General features: G+C 40.8%; 1 protein-coding gene across 3 annotated transcripts in view; it reads left to right on the forward strand.

Moving 5' to 3' along the window:
* Gdap2 (ganglioside induced differentiation associated protein 2) overlaps nucleotides 1-26,484 on the forward strand; it is a 44,574-nt gene that overhangs the window by 273 nt on the left and 17,817 nt on the right. For 2 of the 3 annotated variants that reach the window (XR_006073384.2, XM_006985637.4), the window contains exons 2-10: nucleotides 7,737-7,976; nucleotides 9,317-9,456; nucleotides 10,606-10,759; nucleotides 10,994-11,082; nucleotides 15,617-15,693; nucleotides 18,685-18,844; nucleotides 20,182-20,341; nucleotides 25,376-25,452; nucleotides 26,132-26,208. Coding sequence is in view for 2 of the 3 variants with exons in the window: in XM_006985637.4 (XP_006985699.1) it covers nucleotides 7,801-7,976; nucleotides 9,317-9,456; nucleotides 10,606-10,759; nucleotides 10,994-11,082; nucleotides 15,617-15,693; nucleotides 18,685-18,844; nucleotides 20,182-20,341; nucleotides 25,376-25,452; nucleotides 26,132-26,208 (1,110 nt within the window). In the remaining variant the exon portion in view is untranslated. Of the gene's footprint in view, nucleotides 1-7,736; nucleotides 8,000-9,316; nucleotides 9,457-10,605; nucleotides 10,760-10,993; nucleotides 11,083-15,616; nucleotides 15,694-18,684; nucleotides 18,845-20,181; nucleotides 20,342-25,375; nucleotides 25,453-26,131; nucleotides 26,209-26,484 lie in introns of all 3 variants that reach the window. The other variant, XM_076574718.1, reaches the window with a different exon arrangement.

Consider the following 26,484-nt stretch of genomic DNA (forward strand, 5'->3'; position numbering starts at 1 on the left):
GGCGGCTGGGAGGAATCGGGCTGGCGTGTCGACCTGGGCTTTGGGGCTCACACCCAGTTCAGGTTTGGGCGTGGAGCTCTGGAGGCGCACGTCTCGGGATGCTGGGAGGCGGTGGGACGGGCAGCCCTGCCGGTGACAGCCCAGGTCGAGTCTAGCCCGCCCTGTAGATTGCGTCCGCCCTGAGCCAACGCCGAGCCCAGGATGCTGAGTTGTCCAGGGACCCCGCAGTCCCTGGAGTGACATTGGTCTGGCTTTGTGTTTCCGCTCTCAGGCCACTTGAGAGGGAAGTGACCCTGGGCTGGCCCCGTCCTTGATTGTAGACTGAGACTGAGCCGCTCTGTTAACAAGAGGAAATTAGTTTTTCTCTCTTTCACGGATGCCCTCTTCTATCCTTGGGCTGTCTAGAAGTTTTAGGATGAGCTCTGATGGCTGTAGCTGTCTGTATAGAACTGCAGCTGGCATAGAACCATAAAAAGAAATATCTCCTGCTGTCACTTATTGAACAAGCCCTCTGCAGCCAGCCTAGAAATTAGACAGGTAGACAAGTGTAGTTGACAGATTTGTCTTCCTGCTTAATTTTTAGGGGCTGTTTATCAGGAATAGTTTTCTTTATGTTTTAAAACATGTTCAGCTCATCTTCTATATTTAAGAAGATTGTTTTAGTGGAGACACATACATGGTGGTTGTAGCAGCATAGGTGTTTTTAAACAACAATGCATTTTTTTATGGGTTGCATGAATGAGAAGGTAAGAAATTGTGGCGATAGATTTATTTCAAGCAGAGGAGGAGCATTTGGATAGATGTATATGTTCCTTACCTCCTGTAGATGCTGTGCATTACGTTGTTAGAGGTGAAAAATGTATGCTTTGGTGGAAAAATAATTTAGAATCTTTCAGGCCAGTCGAACCTTTAGACATTGCCAATTGTTGTCATCTTTAATCGTGGGAACAAAGCCAAGCTTGGTCCATAACTTTAATCCCAGCACTCAGAAGGCAGCCTACTCCAGATACAGAGTGCTAAGATAGCACATTTTAACCCCCTTCCAGACAGGTTTTCACTATGTAGCCCTGAATGCCCTGGAACTCTGGGTAGACCAGGCTGTCCTTGAATTCACAGAGATCTGCCTGCCTCTGCCTCCCTAGTGCTGGGATTAAGGGTGTACAGCTCCAGGACAGGTTAAGATAGCACATCTTAATCTTAGACATTTTCTTATCCACTACTTCAAGGACAGGACCTTAGATTCTTTTTGTTTGTTTGTTTGTTTGTTTGTTTTGTTTTTGTTTTTGTTTTTTTTTTTGGTTTTTATTTTTGAGACAGGGTTTCTCTGCGTAGCTTTGCGCCTTTCCTGGGACTCACTTGGTAGCCCAGGCTGGCCTCGAACTCACAGAGATCCTCCTGGCTCTGCCTCCCGAGTGCTGGGATTAAAGGCGTGCGCCACCACCTCCCGGCAGGACCTTACATTCTTATCTAAGGCTCCAAGTTGCTCACTGTCTGAAGACTTGCAAACTGAAGCATGCTCAGGTTTGTTTAACGCCCATGTGACACTGCTAATTCACCATTAGAGCATGTGCTTTGAGTGTTTTTGAATGATGATGTTAAAACTGAACTGGGACCATGAATGAAGTTTAGACATCTTTTTTGTTATAATGTATTTCTTGTTAATATATTTGAGAAATGACACTTTTTCATCTGAGCAGCTTTCCATTTGCATAAAATTTCTCTTCAAGTATAATTGATTCGGCATAGGGATGGGTGTGGTATGTACTCTCATCCCTATATATACTGAACTTTTAAATATTTAAATACAAAGCCATAAAGAATAATAAACCTGTAATTAATCAAAAGCAACAAACAAGCTGCTTAATTATTAGAGGTCAGCTGCATGGTCCAGCTTTATGTACTTTCCACACCTGTCTCGTCTACATGAACAACCAACAGACAGCTTGTCATCTTAGAGATTCTCACTTTCCTTTTTGAAATTATACCATACTTTTTTAAAATTCTTTTTTTTTTTTTTTTTTTTGAGACAAGATCTCTCTACATAGTGTTGGCTGTCCTGGAACTATCTGTGTACGACAAACTGACCTCAAACTCACAGAGATCCACCTGCCTCCGCCTCCCAAGTGCTGGGATTAAAGGCGTGGGCCACCACTCCTAGCTTGATGCCATTCTTTTTACCTGTTTGAAAATTAGGTTTTGAGACAGTGATCCAAAGTGTTCTTGCCTAATGCTGCCCAATCTTGAACAGTAAAATCTGGTTTCTCTGGGCAATTCAATTCTTTCTATAAATCATTATTTTAGGAGTTTTTTTTTTTAAGCTAATGATGACAGGATTAAGGGGTAAATAAGCTACAAAGAACTGTTTGTAGTGTACTCTTTGACTTGTAAAGAATATTTAGAAGCTTCTCCTGTTTGGGGGTCCTTTCTCTTAAACTAATATAGAAAGTATTTGGCCTAACACATAGATCTGATCTATTCTTGAGTCCAACAACTTTTTGATATGAGAATATGCCTCAGGAGCCTGTTTTAGTTTAGTCTACTAAACTACAGTTTAGTCTGTAGTGTTTGCTTACAAGCGTGTTCAAAGTTCAGAGCTGACCAATTGATTTCCAGTGGGAAGTATTTTTCCCTTTAATGTTATCCAAATTCTGGTTAAGGTTATAAAATACTGTAGTCATCTCTCTGTCTGTCCCCCGCCCCCACTTCCCATCATACCCATGACCCCTTCTTGTTTTCAATTTGTTCCTAGAATTAATCTAAGGTCCGGAAATCCTTTCAATTGTATGCATATCTGTGCTTGGATGAGCTCTTACACACACATTATGTGGGGTCAGAGGGTTTTTCTCATATTTCTTTCAAAAGGACCTGTGACCTCGGGTCTCTTAGGAGCTCCTGTCCTTTGGGGTTCAGGTCTCTGCCACCTCTGGGTTTGCTGCTCCACTTACTTTCTTGGATGGGGAGGGGGCACAAGCATGGCCATAAGTATATGTTTTGGGCAGGTGGGAGTTAAATCTCCTTCTAATGAAAAAAAAAAATCAGGTTGTCTGTGGAGGTGGGGCTACAAAAGAATCCAACCAGATTTCACGACTAAGACACTTTGCAGAAAATGTCATTAACTTCAGCCCTACAGTCAGCTGTGAGCATTAGTTATCATTTATTTAACACCCATCTTGTGGATCACAATGGCTGAAGAGATCCAACAAACTACTGACTGGATATGATTGGACATGTAGGAGAGCTACCAGAGTGCGCAGCAAAGACAATAATGGGATGTCAGGGGGGAAGTGGTAAACGTAAGAAGTTTCTGTTCACCTTGAAATCAGAGCTTTAATCATTGTTAAGCTGAAGGAAAATTGTAAGAGGTTGAGTAAATGGAAGAGGAAGCAGAACTCTGCAACAAAGACTCAAAAGTGAAGCGGGGACTGGAGCAATGTTTCACTCTTCCAGCCTTGCCAGTCAAGTGTGAGGACTGAGTTCAGATCCCCAGCACCCATGGAAAAAGCTATGGTGTGCCCCTGTAATTTCAGCTCTGGAATGAGGAGACAGGAGGGTCCTTGAAGTTTATTGGCTGAATCACTGAGCTCCAGGCCATAGCTTCCCCTAACAATTCAGGTAAATTAGCTGGAAATGAACTCAGTAGTTATTGACTTGAAGCAGCTTGGTGCACATTAACGTGTGCTATATGTTAGATGTTGCTAGTATAGCTAGTGAAGATGCATTGACCCAAAATTTAGACTTCAAAGCTGTGATTTCACCTTTAAATTTTGCATTTTAGAAAAAAAAGAAAATAATAAGTTGGACGAGCCATTGATGAAGGTGCTGCTGTTGATCTCTAACCTCCATTCACATGCTTGCACATGTCCATGTACACATACACCATACACACTCACATATCGTGAAGTGAAGTGAGCCAGGCCTGGGTGGCACAGACCTCAAGACCCAGCTAACACCTTCAGAGCACAATTAGAGAGAGCGCAAGGCATGGCCACAGTGCCTTTTCTAACTGTTTTTGGAAGGGAAGAAGCCACACAGTCATTTCATTTTATCTTCTTGGTTACATAGATTAGCCCTGAGTATTGCAGGAGGAAACTGTACCATGTGAGTGCCAGAAGGTGAATGTCATTGAAGGACACTGTAAAGATTCTCTAGGCAGGTGCTGTTCGGAGTCACTTGGAGAGATGACGTGAATGAGTAAAACAGTAGTGTTGATGGAGGGTCCAGCTAATGTAGGAACATGCAGTCAGGATTGCTGATTGTGTGGTTTCCTTCCCCTAGTGGCAAAGGAACAGATGTTGGATTATTAGGGATTAACAAGACATGGCAAGGGAAATCATGACATCAGGGTCTGTAAGACTGTAACTTAGTTCAGCACCCAGCATTTAGCTTGCATGGTGACTGACAAGTGAGCACTTTGAGTCTCATGGAAATAACGTCTTCTTGACAGTGGTTCCATTAGCCCTGAGGATATTTTAATAGGTAATTCACTGTGCCTTGCCTTGTGTCAGGTGCTCTGCTGGGTAGTTTTGGCACAGTTTTTTGCATTAGTCTTCACAATAAACCTGGAGTTAATCACTGCTGCTTAGATAGAAACTCTGGCTTTGCCCCAAGGATCACAGCTCACAGATAGTGAGTCAGGGATCCAAACTTCGGCCTTGACACACAGGGGCTCGTGACTTGCATTATGCCACATTCCCCTGTTGCACTGTGTAATTGAACGTGGACATAGTCACCTGACAATAGTTAAGAGAAGCTAGGTTCAGAGTTATGCACACAATGTGATTTTACCTCTATCACAGGAAAAAAAGGAGAACTGCACCAAAGTTGAGAATTTTTTTCTTGATCATTTAACTTTTTGTTGATTTTCAAATGTTCTAGAAGCAGATGTTATAGTCAGAAATAGAAGTTAAAGAAGCAATTTCATCCTTTAAGTTGACATGCGATTCGCATTCTAGAAACTGTTTATGTGTTCTATGAATTCTCTCTCTCTCTCTCTCTCTCTCTCTCTCTCTCTCTCTCTCTCTCATGACTAAGAACTTTGAGCATGAGTCAGCATGTTTTTTGCAATCAAGAATTTCTGCAGACAGTCCTTACATTGAGTGAGTGACATTTGTCCTCTGTTCAGTTTGCCTGGAGCAAGTGCTCAGGTACTTATAAACATGTAGCAAAGTTCTGTTTGTCTCCAGGTTCAAAGGCCAATTGTGAACTAAGTACAACATCTAGAAAATTCAATTTTAAAGAAGTATTTAGTATAAATATTGAATGCTAATACAAATTATCATGGTATAATCTACAAGATCTTTTTTTTTAACTGCCATGTGAATGACCACACTTCTACCTAACTATGTGTATAGAAGAATTAGCATATTCTGGTAGATCCGTGCTTCTGCTTATATCCATCTCTCTTACCAAGAAATTAGTTTTGGAAGAGCATGTGTGTTCTCCCTGAGTGTGACAATAAATGTTGGTATCATGCCAAAAAGCTTTTTTGAAACTAGTTCCCAGATGGACTGTCTTCCTTCTTCATCTGTCTGCTCACATCTTGAACCCACTCAGTCTTGGTCCTTTGGTAGCACTCTGCTCTGGCTGTCCTGAAGCACTCCATGAACAGCCTCTTCTACTGGCCTTCCACTACCACCTGTGCTAGGTTCCTTCCTTTCTTACCAGCCTTCTGTCTCCCGGGTGGTCTTTCAGAGTCTACACTTTGCTGTAGGACTCAGTCCTAGGAGCTCTTTCTCCCTGCTTGCAGTTGCTCTGCAGCAATCTTCCCTAGTTCCTGTAGCTTTCAGCACTGCACATGCTGAGACTTCGAGGTCTGTTAGCTGAACCTCTGCTCTGAGCCCTAGCTTCAAGCATCCAGCACATTCAAAAAGCCGTATGGGAGGGGGAAATCCCTTGCTTTTCCTTCACCCCCAGCTTACTCCAGGCTCGCTTTTCTGTAAATAGCATTACTATCCTGCTCAGTTGCTCAAGCAAGCAATCTAGCTATTGTCTGGCTTGTGTGCTTTCTCACCCTCTATTCCTGTGAAAGTCCTTTAATTCTCCCTGTCAATTACATGTCAAAGCTAACATTTCTCCTGGCCACTAGATCCCCACCTGCATTTTCTCTTGCCCCTCTTGCTTTCCCTAGGTAGAGTCCTTTCAAGCATTGTATTTAGTTGTGATGGTCAATACCCTCTAGAGGCTTCCCTCATCTTTAGAGTAGGAGCTAAGGATTTTAGCATGGTTTACAACTGCATCATCTGGCCTTGCTCTGCACCAACCTCATCCTCTAATTCATTACCTAGTAGATTGATTCTCCAGCCAGAATGACTTCCTGGCTCCTCCTGAGCTGCAGCTCACTCCTTCCTGCCCTTTGCTCTTTGCCCTGGCTATTTCCCTCCTGTCTTCCTTTCTCAATTTAACTTGCTCCTCATGTATCACCCTTCCTCTGTAACACACAGTCTAGTCACGGTGCTATCATCACCTTTCTTCTCTGGGGACACATGGGCTGCCTAAGGTAGAAATGCGCTGTTACCCGTGTTCCCAGGACCTAGAACAGTACCTAACATACACTCGGTGCTTACAAAGGTAGAGTGGATGAATGAGTCGACAGTTTACTGAAACAGCTGTAGGACTCAGTGGTAAGTTGAGCATCCCTTTGTCTGGTGGAAATTTCCATGACCTAGGTCAGCTCTAGACGATGTATGCCTTCCTGTAACCTTCCTCTTCCAACTTTTGTACAATTAGCTGTCTACCATGTGCAGTCCCGTATACCATATCTTGTGTTGTGTTAGGTCCTGTTTATTTTTCCTCTGCACATTATTATTTTTTAAAAAATATTTTACCTTATTTTTAGTTAAGTATAAATGTGCATGTCTACGTGTGGTCTGTGCATATTAATGCAGGGGCCAGAAGAGGGCCTCATATGCCCTAGAGCTGGAGTTATGGGTGGTTGTCAGCTTCCTAACTTGAGAGCTGAGAATCAGACTCAGATCATCTTCAAGAGCAGTATATGCTGAGCCATCTTTCTGGCTCCCATATGTTACTTCTTAACCCAAGCCTCATCTATCTTCTTTGGTGCTTAGCTGAAACTTTTATTAGCTCTTACTACTTAAGTGTAGTGACTTCCTTGTCTCATTCAGTTTTACTGACATATCACCATTATTATCAGATGGAATTCTTTAATTTATACATATTATTTATCTATTTATGTCTTATAGCATATCATAGAGCATTTTATTTACTTATTTTGCAATAGTGGATGCTCAGAGAGTGTTGAATGAGTAGTCCTTTCTGAAAATAGAACTGGTGTGATTTTTGTGATAATTTTGATCACAAAGCTGCAGTTTGAAAGGAATTTATGCTTATATAACCCCTTATTCCCAGTTTCGTTTTGTTTGTTTTTGTTGTTGTTGTTGTTGGCCTTTTTTTTTTTTTTTAAATTTATCTTTATTTCATGTGCACTGGTGTTTTGCCATGGATGTTAGGTCCCTTGGAACTGGAACTACAGACAGTTGTGAGCTGCCATGTGGGTGCTGGGAATTGAACCCAGGTCCTCTGGAAGAGCGTCCCTCTCTTAACCACTGAGCCATCTCTCCAGCCCTGTTGTCCTTGTCTTAATCAACCATTACAATGACTGTAGACACATAGTGTACTCTTGGCTCATTCCATTCCACAGCAGTTTGCCGTGTTGGTTTAGTAGAACTAAAGTAATGTTTGTGCTTTTGTCTTACAATGGTTCTTTCTTCTCTTTTAAGCTAAAGTCTCCAGGAATTGTTGAATTGCTGAAGAGTTTGAGACACAAGCTGAAGTTCCCATTCCATGGATCCCTTGGGTGCACCTTCCCAGTTTGTGGATGTGGACACCCTGCTAAGCTGGGGTGACTCGTATAAAGATGAATTAAGCTCCTCTGACAGCACAGCTGAGACGTTCCAGGAAGACACCATCAGATCGCCTTTTCTTTATAACCAGGAGATTAATGGAAAAGTGGTTCTTTGGTAACTTTCTCATATCTTACTGTGTATGAATCCTCGTTATTTTCCTCTAGAGTTCTTTTTTATTCATGTCCTAGCATAATTGAAATACTGCCTTTACACATACAGCCTTATTGTAGCCAGAAAGTTTCTCCTGTCCTGCCTGGCCTGGCCCTGGTAGTTGCATGGCCCACTTATAAAATAATCACTTGGAAGTTTATATTATTTATAACTCTTCGGCCATTAGCTCAGGCTTATTTTGACTAGCTCTTTTTTTTTTTTTTTGGTTTTTTTTGAGACAGGGTTTCTCTGCATAGTTTTGCGCCTTTCCTGGAGCTCACTTGGTAGCCCAGGCTGGCCTCAAACTCACAGCGATCTGCCTGGCTCTGCCTCCCGAGTGCTAGGATTAAAGGCGTGCGCCACCACCGCCCGGCTTACTGACTAGCTCTTACACATAAATTAACTCATAATTTTTATCTTGTTTAGCCATGTGGCTTGGTACCTTTTCTCAGTTCTGCCTTGTCATCTTGCTTCTTCTGTATCTGGCTGGTGACTCCTGACCCAGCCTTCCTCTTCCCAGAATTCTACTTGTCTGCTTATCCCACCTATACTTCCTGCCTGGCTACTGGCCAGTCAGCGTTTTATTTATCAACCAATCAGAGCAACACATATTCACAGCATACAGAACGACATCACCCATCACCTTATTGGAGTATAATTATCATACAGTAAACTGTACAGATTTAAAATTTACAGCTTAAATGTTACCAGATGTGTGCAGCCATGAAGCTCTCCCCACAGTAAGACTTAATCTTCAGAATTAATCACGTTGGTTTGCCTGTTTTGGACATTTCATGTACATAAAATTTCTACAGTAAAATATGTGAGACTTTTAGACCTAGTATAATGTTTTCACTGTAGTGCAAAGTACTACTTTTTTCTTTTTATGGCTCAATAGTACTCCATGTATGCACACTAAGAGCACTTACCAGCTCACTAGTTGATGAACAGTTAGGTGGCTTATATTCTTTTAGCTATTATGACTGATGTGATTTCTAAACTTTTAAACCAACTACTTTGAGCTGTGTAAGCATTCTGTCATAACGAAGGAAATATGGCAAGGGGCAAATGTGTGACATGATGGCTTTGTGAATTCTGGGCTTGGAACACTTACACTAAAGCTCTAACATGCCAGATTCATTTCAGTCAGGCATTTTCTCCTGTTTCTCCTTTTCTGCTATTGCTTGATTTGTGAATTAGCAAAGCCAATATTTCAAAGATAGAGGGTTTTGGGGAAGTTAGAAACTAGGCCAGTTATCTCCCTCCTCTTTCCCTTAATTGTTTTTTATCTGTTGGTCCCTCAGGAAAGGAGACGTGGCATTACTGAGCTGTACAGCCATTGTGAATACCAGCAATGAAAGCCTCACAGATAAGAACCCTGTGTCAGAAAGCATCTTCATGCTTGCGGGGCCAGATTTGAAAGAGGACCTGCAGAAACTTAAAGGTGACTGGACGCTCTAGGCATGTTATTGCGTAGGGAGTACTTTGGTGTCTTCTACTGTGAAGAAGTGTGTTGGGTGTTCTTGGAGAAAACTGTGCATATAAAGCTGATTTTCTGTTGTTGAAACCAGTAGCCTTTGCAATCCCCACGGTGCATGAAAAGCCAGGCCCTAGGGTTTCACTAGCAGTGCAACTCATCAGTCATGTGATGCATTTCAGAGTGACAGATGTGCTCACTAGTTTTATATCAACTTGATACACGCTAGAGTTATCTAGGAGGAGGGAGCCTCAGGTAAGAAAATGCCTTCATAAAACTGGGCTGTGGTCAAGCCTGTGTGGCATTTTCTTAATTAGTGACTGATGTGGGAGCACCCACTTCATTTTCCTGACAGCTTTAACACTTTAAGTGAATCCCATCTTTTCCGTTGTGCCTGGGGTTCTGGATTCAGAAACTCTTATTCAACATCTCCAGGAGTAATCTCCTGTTCTACTGCATCAGTGGTAAAGAAATCATCATCTTGCTGTTCTGGCTTGGGAAAGGGTTGTTGTGGTTTTGATTATATATACCTGCAACTCCAGACGACTCTTCATAGGTCCATATCACAGCATAGTCTTAGAAGTAATTGGAGTCTTTCTAGTGTTCTCCAAAAATAACAATAACAACAGCCATGCAGCATAGGTGCACTTTGCATAATTTAGTTCATTTAATCTTATAAGGCAAGTATCTCCCTTAAGTAGAAAATCAAAGCACAGTGAGGCCATGAACATACCCAGAGTTCACGCATCAACATTTTGGACTCAGGATTTTAATGAAGCAGTCTGCTTTAAATCTGACGGCGCCCTTCAGTGCAGTCAGCTTTATACTGCATACCCGTTTTGCAGGCTGTTAGGTTTCTCTCCTTCTCTAAGCCTGTTACCTGTAGTCCATTGCAAACCTGGATGATGCTTCTCTGCCCTGTGTCTTCCCCACTTCCTTTGTGCTTACAGCTGCTGCCCTGCCTCCCTGCCCTGAGAACAGAGGGAACAAACTTGGATGCCTGTATTCAGTCCTGTTTTTAAATGACATTCCTCATAGTTCTTAATCCGTTTTCTGCTTTGCAGAGTTGTGTTTTCCTAATATTTACAAGTTTTTATGTTTCCCCGTTGTTCCCAGGTTGCCGAACAGGTGAAGCAAAATTGACGAAAGGCTTTAACCTAGCTGCTCGGTTCATCATTCATACAGTGGGACCTAAGTATAAAAGCCGCTATCGCACTGCAGCAGAGAGTTCCCTGTATAGCTGTTACAGAAACGTGCTGCAGCTGGCAAAGTACGGCCTGTTCCCCCACACTGTTAAAGATGTACCTCACTGTGGAAATCAAACTTTGAAGGGCTCAGATGTTAGCTCTCAAAGAGTATGGTTAAATTTTATATTAATATGATTATCAAATAATACAGTTGACTTAACTTGTAAATTTATTGGTGGGTGGGAGAGATGCTGACTTGTATTTTGAGTTTGCTTATGGATTCTGTATGTGGATAATTGTTTTCTATCTGGTTACAGAGAACAGTCCATGTCTTCTGTTGGCTTCTGTGTCATCAATTCTGCAAAGCGTGGCTACCCTCTAGAGGACGCAACACACATTGCTCTTCGTAAGTAACACTGGAGTGCCACACCTAAATCAAGTTCTTAAAGTTTTTGGCTATTAGATAAAGTTATAACCAAAGAAGATCCGTTGATTTGATCATCATGGCATTCTGAGAGGCTTTGTATTGATTGATAATAGAGTTCTTAATTGAATTTCTTAGGATGGTATGATTTATACCTGTGCATAAAAGCTTACAAGACTTGCTCATTAAGTTTGAAAATGATACCAGACTAGAAAGTATGACTAATGTAATGGGCACTTGAATCAAAATAAGAATAATCTTAACAATTTGTAAAAATGCAGCAAAGACAAATTTATAATATATTTGCTTACCATTTTTCTATTTAGACAGCACCTTTCACAAGGGCTTCTTTTTTAAGTTTTTTTTTTAATTTATTTATTTTTATTTTATGTGCATTGGTGTTTTACCATGGGTGTCTGGAACTGGAGTTACAGACAGTTGTGAGCTGCCATGTGGGTGCTTGGAATTGAACCTGGGTCCTCTGGAAGAGAAGCCAGTGCTCTTAATCACTGAGCCATCTCCCCAGCCCTCAGGACTTTTTTAGTATAAAACTGTGTGTTTAGGTTTAAAAATCACTGAGTCCAAACTGACCCACAGTGTTGTATGTGGTATAAAAGTACAGTGTTGGGCTAACGGTGTAGGTCTGTGGTAGAGTATGCGCTTAAGATGTATGGGTCTCTGGGTTCAGTTTCCAGAAATAAAATCTAGTAGTCAGCTTGAGAATCCATGACCTCAGCGTGCTCCATACGGTTTAGGTCACAGCTCACAAGACATTGACAAACAATGATGGCAAGTTGCTTGAAACATCAGTGGTCTGCTTTTTTGCAGATATGATGCCCATCTTCAAATACCTGAAGGACTCTCACAGTAACTTTATGCAGCAGTACATCTTTTGAGCAATGGTTCTTTGCAGTTTCAGGGGTTAGGGTATCATCATAATCTACTTTGTGCATCCATTGAAAGAATGCTGTAGTCCCTTATAAAGCTAAAACAGTGTTCAGAAATACAGACTTTAAAAGCTTTTTTAAGAACTTTGCAGATCGTTGGAAAGGTGATAAAGGTGTAAAGGTGATGATAGGTAAGCATTCTAACTGCAGCCATTCCATGGGAGGAGCTTTGGTTTCTTTGAGATAGAACTGTATTTTAGTGAGGTTCTCATCACTAGGAACAGCGACACAGCACCTGCACACCCTCCTTAAATACTACTATGTGAATTCTCTATGGGCATTGTTCTGGGTAAATGGTCCAAAGTGTTGCTTCACTGCATTGTAATACCTCAGTCCACCCGCAGTTATAAGAGTAATTCACAGTAACAGATAACGATCGATAATGGGAAGATGAGTCTTTAACAACTTCTAGGAATGTAATTGGCAGAAAGGAAGCATATACATCTGAAAAGTGGCCAAGTCAAATGGTATAAGGACTGTTTCACCTAGACCTTAAATGTAGTAAGATTATAGAGCATCTTATTCAGAACAAGCAAATACAGAGACAATAGTGTACTTTCTGGAATTTGAAAATAATAAATGGTTTGTACATGTTTACAGTGTATGCATGCTAAAATTAATCTGTTAACATAATACATCTTCCAAATCAAGAGCTTTCTTGCTTATTAAACTATTAGCAAAACTTTTATATGCAAAAACCCAATATCTTCTTAGTCAGTAGTCATGACCTTTTATAGTATCTTTTTTCCCTAGTTCACATACAGTTAAATTCTTTGTGAAACCATAAACATCAACACTAAAGTAAAATTATTAGGTTATTTATTCAACAAGAATTTAGTTACTACTCTGCTGTGCTCTGTCCTATACAAGAGGACCCAGCAGTAAGAAAAGAAGTCCATGATGTTTGTACTTACCTTCCATGCTTCCATATTGGAGGTATTAATATCCTGGATGTCACTTTCACTAGTTAAAGAGTCTTCATAAATGTAAAGCATGTGACATCCTGTTTGGCTGCCAAGAAGAGTGCACAGAGGGGACTAGAAGGAACAGTGTAGGCTGACATGCTGAAATCCTTGAGTCATGAGGTCAGTCTTGTTCTTTTTCCTGGCAGAATTCTCTTTCTAAATGAGCACCATTGAGAAAATTTGATTTGATTGCTACTTGGCATTTTACCTTCCATAGGAAACATGAAGTACTATGTAAAGGGTCAGTTCCATATAAGTGTCAAAATTTTATGAGATGTAAATAGTATAAAGAAACTTCCTTTTAGGAAGCTGCTTTAAGGAAAAGGAATGAAAGCAGACCAGAAGGAGAAGTGAAACAGATTTGCACCTAGCTGCAGCTGAGTTGCAGATCTTTATTCTGCTCTCAACCAGTGAGTCTACTGTACTAGATTAGTGGACTGTGTTACTTACCAAGGCAGGCCATGAATTACTAATGCAGTTATTCGTTACCTTTGAGTGAGTGCATGTCATTCACCATGTTCTGCTAGATTCAGTTAACGTAATATTAATATAAAATATACTTGGCCTTAAGTAGATCCACAATCTAGCTGTAAGAAGTTTACAGATAAGAAAGATGATGTTCAAAAGGTCACATAGGCTTTCCAACTTAGCATAGGACTCTATATCTCATTAAACCTATTGTAAACTTGCAAACTTGAGCCAAGGTGGGTACAGGAGATTCTATATAGAGAAATTCAGGGAAGGGTAGAGTTCTACACAACGATGACGTATGACTAGGACATTGAAAACAGAGATTCAGAAGACAGTGGATGAATAATATATTCTGTCAGAACTAACTGACCTCTAGATAGGACATCATAGAACTATTAAGTGACATTAGAAGATGTGTGGGAGGAACAATTGGAAATAGGACTTATGAGATGGTTAGTTGTGACAGTGTGGCAAGTCGTGTAGGAACTTTGAACATTAACTTATAAGGGCTGCAGCTCTGTTTCCTAAAGAAAGTATCATAAAAAGATTACCCAGGCAGCAGAAGTTGCAGCCTTGGAAATGAAAGAAAGAGAGGCCACTTAAGAGCTTATTGCCAAAATGTGCGTGAGCATTAAGAGCTTGAAAGCAGCCGAGAGAGAAGGATGGATATTGGAAATGTTAACAGTAGAATTAATAGATCATACATGGAGGAAGAAAAGGGAACGCCAAAGAAAATTCAGGGGCCAGTGAGATAGCTCAGCATGGAAAGGTGCTTGCTGCCAAGCCTAATGACCTGAGTTCAACCCTGGAAGCCACATGATAGAAGGACAGAACTAACTCCTGCAAGTTGTCCTCTGAGCTGTGTGTGCACACCATGACGTACACACACAGTAAAAGATAAATTTTTTTTTTTAAGTTATGAAGCTGAAAAGAGATGGCTCAGAGATTAAAACACTTGCTGCTTTTGCAGAGGACCTGGGTTCAGTTCCCAGCACCCATATTGCAGCTCACAGCCATCTGTGTCCCCACACCCACTTCTTGTCCTTTTGGGTACCAGGTACACAGGTGGTAGATATGTATACATGCAGGCAAATACTCAAATGCATAAATTAAATATTTTTTTAAAGAAAGCAAATCAAGGGTTCTGGTTTGAGTGGCTGCTTGGCTGTTGATCTGTAACTGAGGTAAGGAATACAAGGAAGAAGACGGGAGTTAGACTCATTGAATTTTAGTATCTGTGGTTATCTAGGTAAGCATGCTCAATAAGCAGTAATTCAGTTCTGTAGTTCAGAAAGATTGTACAATTTGGGAGCCATCAGCATTTGAAGTTAAATTTAACAAATTAGTAGTTATAGGGAATATGTGTATCAAGAAAACAAAAAATGTGGGCATTTTTAGAAGGCAGTAGCATAGGCATAAAAGACCAAAGCCAGGGAGGTTTAAGGTTGGGTCGGTGGGTCTTGATAGAGGAAAATCAGGAGGGGACAGAGATTAAGAAAAAGATAACTTGCTGGGCAGTGGTGACACACACCTTTAATTCTAGCACCCTGGAGGCAGAGCCAGACAGATCTCTGTGAGTTCGAGGCCAGCCTGGTCTACTGAGTGAATTCCAGGACAGGCACCAAAACTACGTTGAGAAACCCTGTCTCGAAAAAACAAAAGAAAAAGATAACTCAGCTTTGGTTTTGTGAGCGGGAAATGGGCTGAATGGCACATCTAAGGCTGTACTGAATGAATAGAAAGGCACTGTGCTTTCCATTTGCACTAGATCATTCTGACCAAAGGGAGGCCCCAGGGAAATAAAGAACATGCAGGACAGGGAGAGTGATCTGACTCAGCATCTTCTGTAGCCAGCCACTGTCAGACACCAGAACTAGGGCAGCAAGTGCAATAAAGCTCCTGCTGAGGCACCTCAGGGCCGGTGGGCTGAGAACAGAGAGGACATGCTGTAAAGGGACTGAAAAATGTCTGCTACAGTGCTCTGAAGGAAGGTGCATCGAGCTGTGAGAGGGAGTGTGGCTGGCTTCTCTGATGGGATAATTGAGCAGTGGCTGATGAGGAGAGGGGGGCCCATTACAGACTAACCTCAGAGCCGGGTTTAAACGCTGAATGTCTTTCCATTTTCTTCCGTAGGCACTGTGAGGCGGTTCCTGGAGATCCATGGGGAAAGCATTGAAAAAGTAGTATTTGCTGTCTCTGAACTCGAAGAGGTATTTTACTAACTATTTTGCTTAGTTTGAGTCTTAATTCTGCTTGCGCTACCTTCATCTAGTCATCTGTTCACTGACTCTGAAGCACGCAAGTCTAATGGTTTAAATCAGTCTGTGGCAGTGGGACTTCTGCTCATTCACTGAAAGAGAATTATGATGGAAACTAAACAAGTCTAGAAGGAAGCCACACTGTCTGACCATGTCAACCAGGCTGTACTGGCCGCCACTTTCTCCTGCCTCTGCCTCAAGTTCTGGAATACAGGCCTGTACCAGCAATCTAAGGAGAGTCTTCGCCACAGTTTACTGCTTAGCTGTTGTCTTTATAAGTGAGATGGCACAGGTGGGTGGTGCTGCCTGCTGCCTGGGCCAGCGCTCAGGGTGGTGCCTCGTAACCACAGCGCTATGTTCCCAGGTTTTAGCAGCATAGCTGCTCTGCTGCTGAAGTGAGTGTCACCATCTGCTTAACTGGAAACAGTTAGCAGTCAAGCCGGTGGCACAAGGTCATTAGGTTTATGTTTTCTTGTGTGTGTGTGTGGGGGGGGGGGGTTCATTAAATTCAGTCCATTTAGAAAAGTCAACGCTTTGTTTTTATCTCACTGGACTTCCTTAGCTTTAGAGCTTTAGAGCTTCTGACTTTTCTATTTGTATCCTTTTGCAGTCATTGAGCTTCTCAGTGCTCTGCTAAAATAGGGAAGGAAGTGAAGGAGCAGGAGGAGGATTGGTTGGTTTGCATAGATAAGACGTATTCCCAAGTAAATCAATCCTGATTTTAGGAGTCAGAGAGCCCTGGGAAGGGCAGTGTTCCCTAGCAAGTAAGCTTTTTAAGAATGGAAAACATGAATTACCTACCGAAAATTTAAAGAAAAAAGCATGGGTAGTACTCACTTCTTAAAAAGTGATATACAAATAACCAGTTTAAAGAAACTTCACAACACTGACCACTATAGAAATGCAAGCCAAAACTACAATGAGATACCAAAAGTTAGTTGCAGTATAATAGAGCAGATTCTTAAGTATGTGCAAAAATATTTAAAATGTGAAGATAAGCATTTATAGCAGCATTGTTTATCGTAGCCAAAAAGTAGAAACCAGTCAACAGCTGACTTGATGAGCAAATGTAGAGTATATATAGAATAGTATTCATCCTTGGGGGGATGATTATGGATACATGTTAAAAGTGAACCTTGAAAACATGCTAACTGAAATAAACTAGACATGAAAGGCTACAAATTGCATTCTGTTTTATTGAGATGTTCAAAGTATGCACATCTATTGAGACAGAACAATTGATAGCTCAGGGTTTGGAAAAGGAATTGTAGGGAAAGATTGCTGATGGACTGGTTTGGAGTGATGTCAGTGTTCTGGAATTAGATGGTGGTGATTGTACAACTTTGAGAATGTCCTAACAATCACTGGATTCAGTATTTTCAACATGTTAGCTTTATGATATATAAATTCTTCAAAAATCTTAGTGTGTGTGTGTGTGTGTGTGTGTGTGTGGTATGTGTGTGAGTGTGAGTGTGTGTAGGTGTGGGTGTGGGTGTGTGTGTGTGTAGGTGTGCCTATCCTCAGTATGCCATGACATATGTGTCAAGAAGCCAGAGGACAGCTTGTGGAATTGGCTCTCCTCCCACCTTCTGTGGTTTTTATAGATCTGTTTTGTTTTAAGTACAAATCTAAAGTCTCCAGGCTTCTATTTAGGAAATGTTACAGTTCTGTGTAGAATACTGATTTCTTGAATGATTTCATTGACCAATACTCAATTCCATAACTTTTTTGTTATCATTCTTTTAGTCCTTTTTAAAGATTTATTCATTTTATTTTATATCTATGTGTATGGAGGTGTACTTATGCTAGTTTATATGCATTCAAGGGTAGATACCCATGAAGACTAGAAGGTGTTGGATCTCCTGGAACTGGAGTTAGAGATGGTTGTGAACTGCCCAGTGTGGGTGCTGAGAATGGGACCTGGGTCTTCTGGAAGAGCTGCAATGCCTGTAACCTGTAACCATCTCTTTAACCCCTGAAGTTCAGAATAGTTGATAAGTAATGCTGAGCAATGATACAATAATTCCTAGGATGCAGAAGAGGCAGGGTGCTTCAACAAACATGAGTACCACCAGCGCACAGCATCTTCATTTGCTCTGGTGCTATAGAAGAGCACAGGGACTGGGCATGTGGAAATCATAAGATAGAACCTTATTCATTTTTGTGTTTTAGCACATTGAAGTTACTGACTAATTTTCAGGTTGGCATACCAAGTGATGGGTTTTGTCATCTTCATAACATGTTGCTGCATTTCGTTTTCATTCATTCCCACCTCCATTGCCTTCCCTCAGTTTTAAATCAGGCTTCCTTGTGTATTCTAATTTGGAGGAAGCTGGGGGAATGTGTGTGTGGAAATCAGAGCATGACTTTGAGGCTCTCCTTTTCCACCATATAGGTCACAAGAATCAAACTCAGGTCGTCAGACTTGGTGGCCTTTATCTATGAAGCCATCTGACAGCTCCTTATTTCCTTTTCCAAAGTGAAATTTATCTTTTTTTTTTAAATTTCTAAGAATGAATGAAAACTATCAATCCTTCAGATATAGATAGAAATGGTTTTTGAGGGTGGGTGTGTTGTTTGTTTGTTTGTAGAAAACTGAAAAACTAAACTTAGGTCAAATAGAGCCTGGTATACTAAGCTTGGGCAAATAGCAATGTGCTGCTGAAAGTCTGGTCAAAAGGTAGGAGTGTCAGACTTACCCATTCCAGATCAGATCTGGTGACCCCGACCAGGGCGGGCATTGCTTTTGACTTGACCAGTGGATCGTTTCTTCATGTTCAGTATAAGGGGTGAGTGAGGCTCTCAGACAGCACTCTGAGCATAGGGAGTGTGAGGCCTGTATTCTTCAGTGTGTCTTCACAGCACGGGGACCACAGCAGCCACTGCTCAGGCCACTTTCATATGTCACTGTTCTTCACAGAATGCCTTACTTTTCTGACACAGGCTACTTACCAAAAGCTGCTACCTCTGTACTTCCCAAGGTCGTTAAAGGAGGAGAGCCATTCATTGCCGTACCTACCTGCAGATATCGGGAATGCAGAAGGGGAGCCTGTGGTGCCTGAGCGGCAAATTAGAATAAGTGAGAAACCTGGTGCTTCGGAGGGTGAGTGCTGGAATTCTAACTTCCTGTCTTCTTTAATTAGTATGCAAATTATGGGCTTCCTTGCGATGTTTTTGTACAGATATGGTATTTACCTTGTTATATGCATTACTCATTCCTCTGTCTTACTGTTCTGCTGGTCCCTTCTCTCAAAGTGCTCACTCCCACACACACTTTCATGTTACATCTTTATAAAATCTAGATTCCACATATGAGGAAAAGCCATGTGATATGTGTCTTTTGGTACCTGGCTTATTTTCCTTAGCCTAACGATCTCCATTTCATCCCTTTTTCTGCAGGTCACCATTTCCTCATAGTTTATGGCTGAATAAAACTCTGGGGTGTGTGTGTGTGTGTGTGTGTGTGTGTGTGTGTGTGTGTGTGTGTATCACACGTTATCCATCTATCTCTTACAACTATCTAGGCTGATCCCATATCTTGACTGTTGTGAATGGTGCAGTAATAAATGTGGATAAGCAGATGTCTCTGGTATGCTTACCAGTTTTTTGGGGTTTATCTCCAGGAATGATATGGTTGAGTCATGTGGTAATTCTAGTTTTAGCTTTTTGAGGAACTTTCATAGTAATTTTCATAGTGGCTTCACAAAACCATATTCCAAATACCAGCAATGCATAATGGTTCAACTTTTGCTTTTCTTAATTTTCCTCTTCAGGAAGCTAGAGTACTGTAAAACACCAGCCAGCAAAGATGAAGGGCTTGTATTTGAGGATTTGCAGGTGGTCATAACAACATGCTCAGCTGAATAGAGTTTCTAGGCTCATAAGGAACTGTCGAAACAGTAATTGAGTATATTACTTATTATTTTCTTACTTATTACTTATAATATTACTTATTACTTATTAATATTACTTATATTACTTAAAATTTTCAAGTTTGGATCACTTTTAACAGTGTCCTCTAAAGGCCACAGTTAACATTAAATAGTTAAGAATACTATAGCATGTTATTTCTTCATGTTTTATACTCACATAAGTTGAAAGTTATAGGCAGAGAGTATGTTCGGATGGGAGCCCTTCTGAATCTATCCTGTAAAAAGCTTCTATCAACCTTCACCTCTATAAGATCATAAACCCCTTGGATGGAAACACGCCTCACACACTTAGTGCCTGCTCAGGAAATCGGCTTAGGGAATAGATTGGTTACTTTTATTTTGTTATGTCAGGACTTGGGATTTGCATTGTCCTTTCAGAATCATGATCTGAACCCTGGGTTTGAGGTTCTTTGGCTCTGTTTCGTTGCCTCACAGCATTCCTCCTGCAGCGCTCGTCAGTTTTGCTGTCTGCTTCCGTAGCTCTCTGCTGATGGTACTTTCCTTGCAGACAACCAAGAAGAAGATGAGGATGACGGCTTGGGAGTGGATCTCTCTTTCATTGGTTCTCATGCTTTTGCTCGAATGGAAGGAGATATTGACAAGCAGAGAAAACTGATCCTCCAGGGACAGTTGTCCGAAGCTGCCCTGCAGAAGCAGCATCAGAGAAAGTAAGCAGACTGTTGGGACAGGGAGTGTGAAGTCAGGGGTCTGCTGGATGCTTTCCTGGACACACAAAGTTCCTCCTGTTTAATCTTCATGATAACCGAGGAAGAGGGTCCTGTCCCCATTCTGTAGCTGCAGAGCGAAAAGTTGAGTCTGTTAGTGTGGGGAATCCAGTGGTGAGATGCATGGTTGGTTTCAGAGCTTTCACCCAGTGTGGGCTCGAATTGCCGTGCCTCCATGTGAGGTTATATTGTAAACAGGGAAATTGGAAGAAAAGAAATGCACTTACAAGGTTTCTGCTGTGCATTTATCACTTAAGCAGTTAAAATTTTCTTCAGCTGACGAGTTTTATGTCTTCCCAACTTACCCTAAGGACCTTCACATTCTGTTTTCTCCAAGTGTTTCTAATACTAAAGCAATTCTGAATGAATCCTTTTAAAATCTTAGATGGAGCTTTGTACTTTGTGTTTTTCCAAAAATCAATAGTAAAGCTAGCTGCTTTTCAAAAATTTTAAAGAAAAAATTAAATTGTAGGCGGCTCTCCATCCCCTCTTAGAGTTGGTAAAGGATAACATCTCATAGACTGAGCATCAGGTAATTGCAGTGGGTGAGGCAAGCTCGATAAAATACATCGCTGTGGCTTTCTTCAGTACTGAGCTAACCGGTCTGTCTTATTTTTGAGCTTTGGCCCCTACCATTCATTTTAATTGGGATCTTCTCTTCCCTCAACCCAGTCCATTTTCCAGGTTTCAGCTGTAAAGCAAATGCCTCTCAACCCTTTCCTGTTGGTCTAAAATACCTGCCCCTCCTAGTTTGTTTTTTCACAGCCTACCACAGCATGTCACACTGTTTATATGGTACTTCTGTGGTGTCAGTCTCCAGTCATGGAATGGAAGTTGGACTAGATGATCTCAAGTCCCTTACAAACATAATTTTTATATATCATTTCTGTGAGAGCTTCATACATCTATATGATGTATTTTATCATTTTCACCTCTTGCTACCCTCTCTCACACCTTCCCAGTCTCACTCAAGCTCCTTCTCAGTGAGGCCCTCTTCTACTTTGGTGGCTTGCTTTGGAGCCCGCTGAGTTTAATTAGGGTTGCCTCCATGAGCTGGGGAGGGAGGGTATTTACTGGAGCCTGCACAGCTCACCCATCGACACCACTGAAGAAAATGGCTCCCTCTCCCCCAGCCAGAATTAACATTTTCTGTCTCCTCAGTCCCAGGTCTTCACCTTCCTCCAATCTGCAAATAACAGAAGCAAATTTACCACTAGAGGGAGCCAGTGAACAAGTTTTCAAAGGATGGCCCAAAATGACGGCTCCATAGTTTCTAAACTTGGTCACGTGTAGTGTCTTCTGGCAAACATTTTTCTTTAAATGCAGTGACTGGGCTCCCTTGCCACACCATTGTGCTCTGTCTCTGCGTGTCATGGCTTGTGAGTTGTCTGTGGTTCTCAAATCCCCCTCTATCAATACTTAACCATATCAGAAATTGTTAATTCATTTATAAGTGAGCAATCATATTTTTTCAAAAGTTAACTAATTTTGTCATTTGTATTAAGATCTTGCAAAATGTTCAATTGATTTAAATGACGATGACTAGAATCTAATAGCATCCTTCAGACTATTGTAGTAAGTTGTTTCATATGAAGGAGCTATGACACCACTCAGATATAGAAAGCAAAGGAGACTTTTCAAGACTTTCAAGGAATCAGATATGTTTCTGTGCATCACAGAATTTGATAAATAATGGTTACCTAGAATTTAGTTGTAATAGAAGATCTCAAACCTTATCCATTGTGATTTTTTATTTATTTGTTTATGTCTGTGTGCATGTGGGCTAGCATGTATGTGTATGTGTGTGTCGCCCACCCACCACAGCATACAGAGGTCAGAGGATAACTTGCAGGAATTCTCTACTTTGCCATATGGGTTCCTGGGGATCAAACTCTCATTGCCAGACCTGGAGGCAAGTGCCTTGACTGTCTAGTACTATCTCCAGCCCCTCATCACTGTTTCCGTATTCCGTTTTAAAATACATTGGCTTATCATGCACTGCGAGCAGGTGTGGCTCTATGATGTGATGCCTGGATCTTTTCTTTTGGAAAGTAGGGATTCACTCAGATAACTGTATCAACTTGCTTCATTATACAATATCAAAACGTATTAATTCCAGCACCAGTCTCACTGCTTTTCCTGAAGCAGGATCTTACTTCACACCCTGCTCGGTCACCCTTATGTTGATTAGTAGTCTTTTTGGAAACCTCCAGCTCTCCTTCCCTGACTCCTCACTGTCCATTCACCACACATCAGTGTCTGTGCACCAGTTCTTTACGAAGTCTGAAAAAATAGACACGGCCCTAATTCTTCATTAATGCATCTAAGTGTTTTGTCTATTTTGAGTGGTTTGGATGTATCTAAGGTGGAATTTGCTAGGAAGCAAACTAGCAACTTTTCAGTTACAGCTTTTGAAAGTATTACAGTGGGAAAAAGACATTGGGAGGAAAAGATTATTTCACTGGAATATTTTGTTTCCTTTTCTTAATGGTTCTTGATACGCTTAACATCCAGTGGCCTATGATGCTAACATCACTTCTCAAACAAAGGCATCATTTCATTAGTTATTAAATAGTAAACCCTTACTGACATAGTCATGTGCTGGAGTACATCTAGTAATGCAGAGACAAGCAAGACAGGTACAGCCTCTGCCCTGCACACACGAAAGTGTTCAACTTCATTTATAGTGAACCTGGTGAAGCAGGACGCAAAAGGACAAGTGTAGGATACAGCATTTAAAATCTCTCAAACGATGGGCTTTATCTAAATAGGTTACTTACTGAACTTTTATAAAATTAATTTATTTATTTTTATTGAAAATTGATTCTTCTCTGGTACAATACATCCCGGCCACAGTTTCCCGTTTCCCTTCTCTCTACTCCTCCTAATTCCCTCCCACCTCTTTTTCTCCCAGATCCACTTCCTCTGTTTCCTCTTCAGAAAGGATCAGCCTCTAAGAGACAATAGCCAAACAGGACGAAACAAGATACTGTAAGACAAGGCAAAAGCCCCTCATCAAGGCTGGACAAGGCACCCCAAAGGGGGAAAAGAACAGGCAAGAAGAGTCAGAGATATACCCGTTCCCACTGTTAGGAGTCGCCAAGACACCAAGCTAACAGCCATGACATATACATAGAGGATCTGGTGCCAGACCATGAAGGTCCTGTGCTTTTAAGAGTAATTTTGTTTAAATGTTCTTCATCACTCAACTTTTGGCTGTGTTAGGTGTATGGGAATTAATTAACTGTGAGAAATTGGCTTAGGTTAGCCTTGTGGGGACAATATGTAACCTCAGTCAGATTCCCACTGGAAAACAATTCAGTATTTCTGCCTTTAGGACCAGCCTAATGGCTCAGTAGAGCGGCTCTTCTGCTTGTCACAACTTGCTTTCCTTGATAGTTTGTACTTGGTGGTTTTGCTTTGCCTGGAACATAATAGAATTTATTCATTGAAATCAGCTGTAGGAACTATTTTTACTTCTATTTTCCTTTTTTAGCTTTGACTTTGGGATTGGAGTAGAGGATTGTTTGTCTTTATTGTAATACGCCGAAGACAGAGGAAAGTTTTCAGTGGGAATATCTATGAGAATATAAACAATTCTTTGAGTAGTGGAAGGGAAAGCACTCCTAGTGAGCAAGGAGGCATGAGTGATACCTTCTGCTGTGGAGGAGGCGTACCCAGATAAAGAAGAAACCTGACGGCCACAGTCTGCAGTTACTGCATTGATGTACCTGTGGTCTGCACAAACAAACCAGAAAAGCACCAAGATCATAGATAGCTGTGACTCGGATATTTTATACATCACAAATGTAAACTATAAACTCTACAAAAACCACATATGTAGATTTTGCCTGTCAAAATCTATTCCTGGAGTGATCTCAAATTATTAATCACTGACCAAACTTAACAAGATGGACATTTATGCTATTCTAGAGTTTTCATCATGGACTAAAAATAATTTTAGGTAGATTTAAGAACTTTAAAGAAAATTAAAACTCAAAGAAGTTATAGATATCTTCCATACCTAAAAATACTTTTTTAAAATTTATGTCTGTTTCTGTGTCTATGTGTATGTGCACTTATATGCAGGTCCCTGCACAGGTCAGAAGATGGCATTGGAACCCCTGGAGTTATAGGCAGTTGTGAGTGGTCTGGTGAATTAGCTATTAAAATTAACTTGAACTGGGTATGGTGGCACACACATTTCATCCCAACAACCAGGAGGCAGAAACAGGCAGATCTCTACATTTGAGATAGGGTAACCTAGTCTACATAGTGAATTCTAGTCAGTGGAGGCTACATAATAGAGTGAGCCCATCTCAAAAAAAAAAAAAAAACAACCTGAAATATTAACTTGACCATTAACATCATTTGTAACCTCCTTTTCACCAAAGCTAAATTAGTCCATCTGGCATAGTAAGTAGGGTATTAATTCCAGCTTCATTAACCAATCACGAAATGTCTGACTTGCCAGATAAAACTTCCTGCCTCCCTTGTGGTCCTGTATAATATGTGCAGCACTTCATGTCTTTCTGTTGTGATATGACTTCATGAGGGCAGTCATCCTGTTGTCTGTTCACTGTAATATTCCCAAGCACTCATGGTATCTTTGCTAACTAGTGGTTATCCAATTTGGAGATATAACACTGAGACTTTTCCTGTTACATTTTCATAGTAATGTAGAAAATAACAGTGTTCTTTAATTCTGTTATTTTGAATTCTTGATGTCTTAGCCACTTACTTACCTATATGCTCTTCACATACCATAAGAAGTGTTTTCAGTCATTGGTATATACACATTTTCTCACTAGTGCACATTTATCAATAACAAGATTCTGCGTGGTGCAATGGCCTCTGACTCTTTGTTGTAATAAAGCATCAGTTCGTTATGGTCAGCAAAAGACATTAAAATGGGTTCCATTTGCAAAAGTAACTTGCCAGCATTTGCTATAATGATTGTATCCTTTATTTGTCTAGTTATAACCGCTGGTTATGCCAAGCAAGATCTGAGGACCTGTCTGATATTGCTTCTCTGAAAGCCTTATACCAAACAGGTGAGCTTAATGACTGCTTAGTCTTGCTAATTAAGGATCTGACTCATTGTGTATGAGAGACTGGGTTTTGCTCTGTGAACACAGTGTTTTGTGCTGATGTCAATAGATTTTGCACATCATGAGGATCTTAGACATACTAACCTCTAGTGTTTTCGTAGGGTCTCACATTGCTTGTTTCACTTTTTCCTAGGATGTCTTTTCTGTTAGAATTCTTCTGCTTCTAAAGAGTCCTATGCCTTTGTCAAAACAAAATTCACAGCTCAGCCCTCTCCAGTCCCCACTTCCTCCACTGGATTTTGTTTCAGGCATTACCTATTAATTTTCAATTGAGAGCTTCTAGTATTTCCTGGGTCACTAATATTATTAAATATTGTGATGAGCTTAAATAAAATGGTTATTTATAAAAAAATACCATAGGTTATGCTAATTTAAAATCTTTAAACAATCTTAAAGTCAGAACTGTGGTCAAAATTTCATAAAGCTTTAAAAACAAGAAAGAAAAAGTATTTCCCTAACAATAAAAGAAATCTAATGATATAAATTGAGAAGTTTGTGCATCTCATTTCTTACCTTTTGAATGAATAGAATTCTTTTATCCAGTCAAATACATAATATATGGCAGGACAAACACTGGTCTTATAATAAGGTTTCTGGGTCCTGATTGCATCTCCTCTCTTAGGTGTGGATAACTGTGGCCGCACAGTGATGGTGGTAGTTGGAAGAAACATTCCTGTGACATTGATAGATATGGACAAGGTAAGCCATAAACGGCTTCTACAAATCAGTGGATGTGTAAAGTAAGAAGGGATCATTTGGTAATAAGGGTCTCCAGCATAGATAAGATGAATTGTGGATCTGTGATGGAATAGCATCCCCTGGGAATCCGTATGCATCATTTCAGGTAAGGTAGGGGTTGCTTATCCTCTGTAAGAGAAACATGCCAGATGGCTCTCATATTACTCCAGCTATTTTATTTGGATATGATGTAACTGGCAAGCTTTTGGTTAGAAGCATCCTCCATTGTAAGTATAC

This window comes from Peromyscus maniculatus, chromosome 6, assembly GCF_049852395.1.
Source record: "Peromyscus maniculatus bairdii isolate BWxNUB_F1_BW_parent chromosome 6, HU_Pman_BW_mat_3.1, whole genome shotgun sequence".
NCBI lineage: Eukaryota > Metazoa > Chordata > Mammalia > Rodentia > Cricetidae > Peromyscus > Peromyscus maniculatus.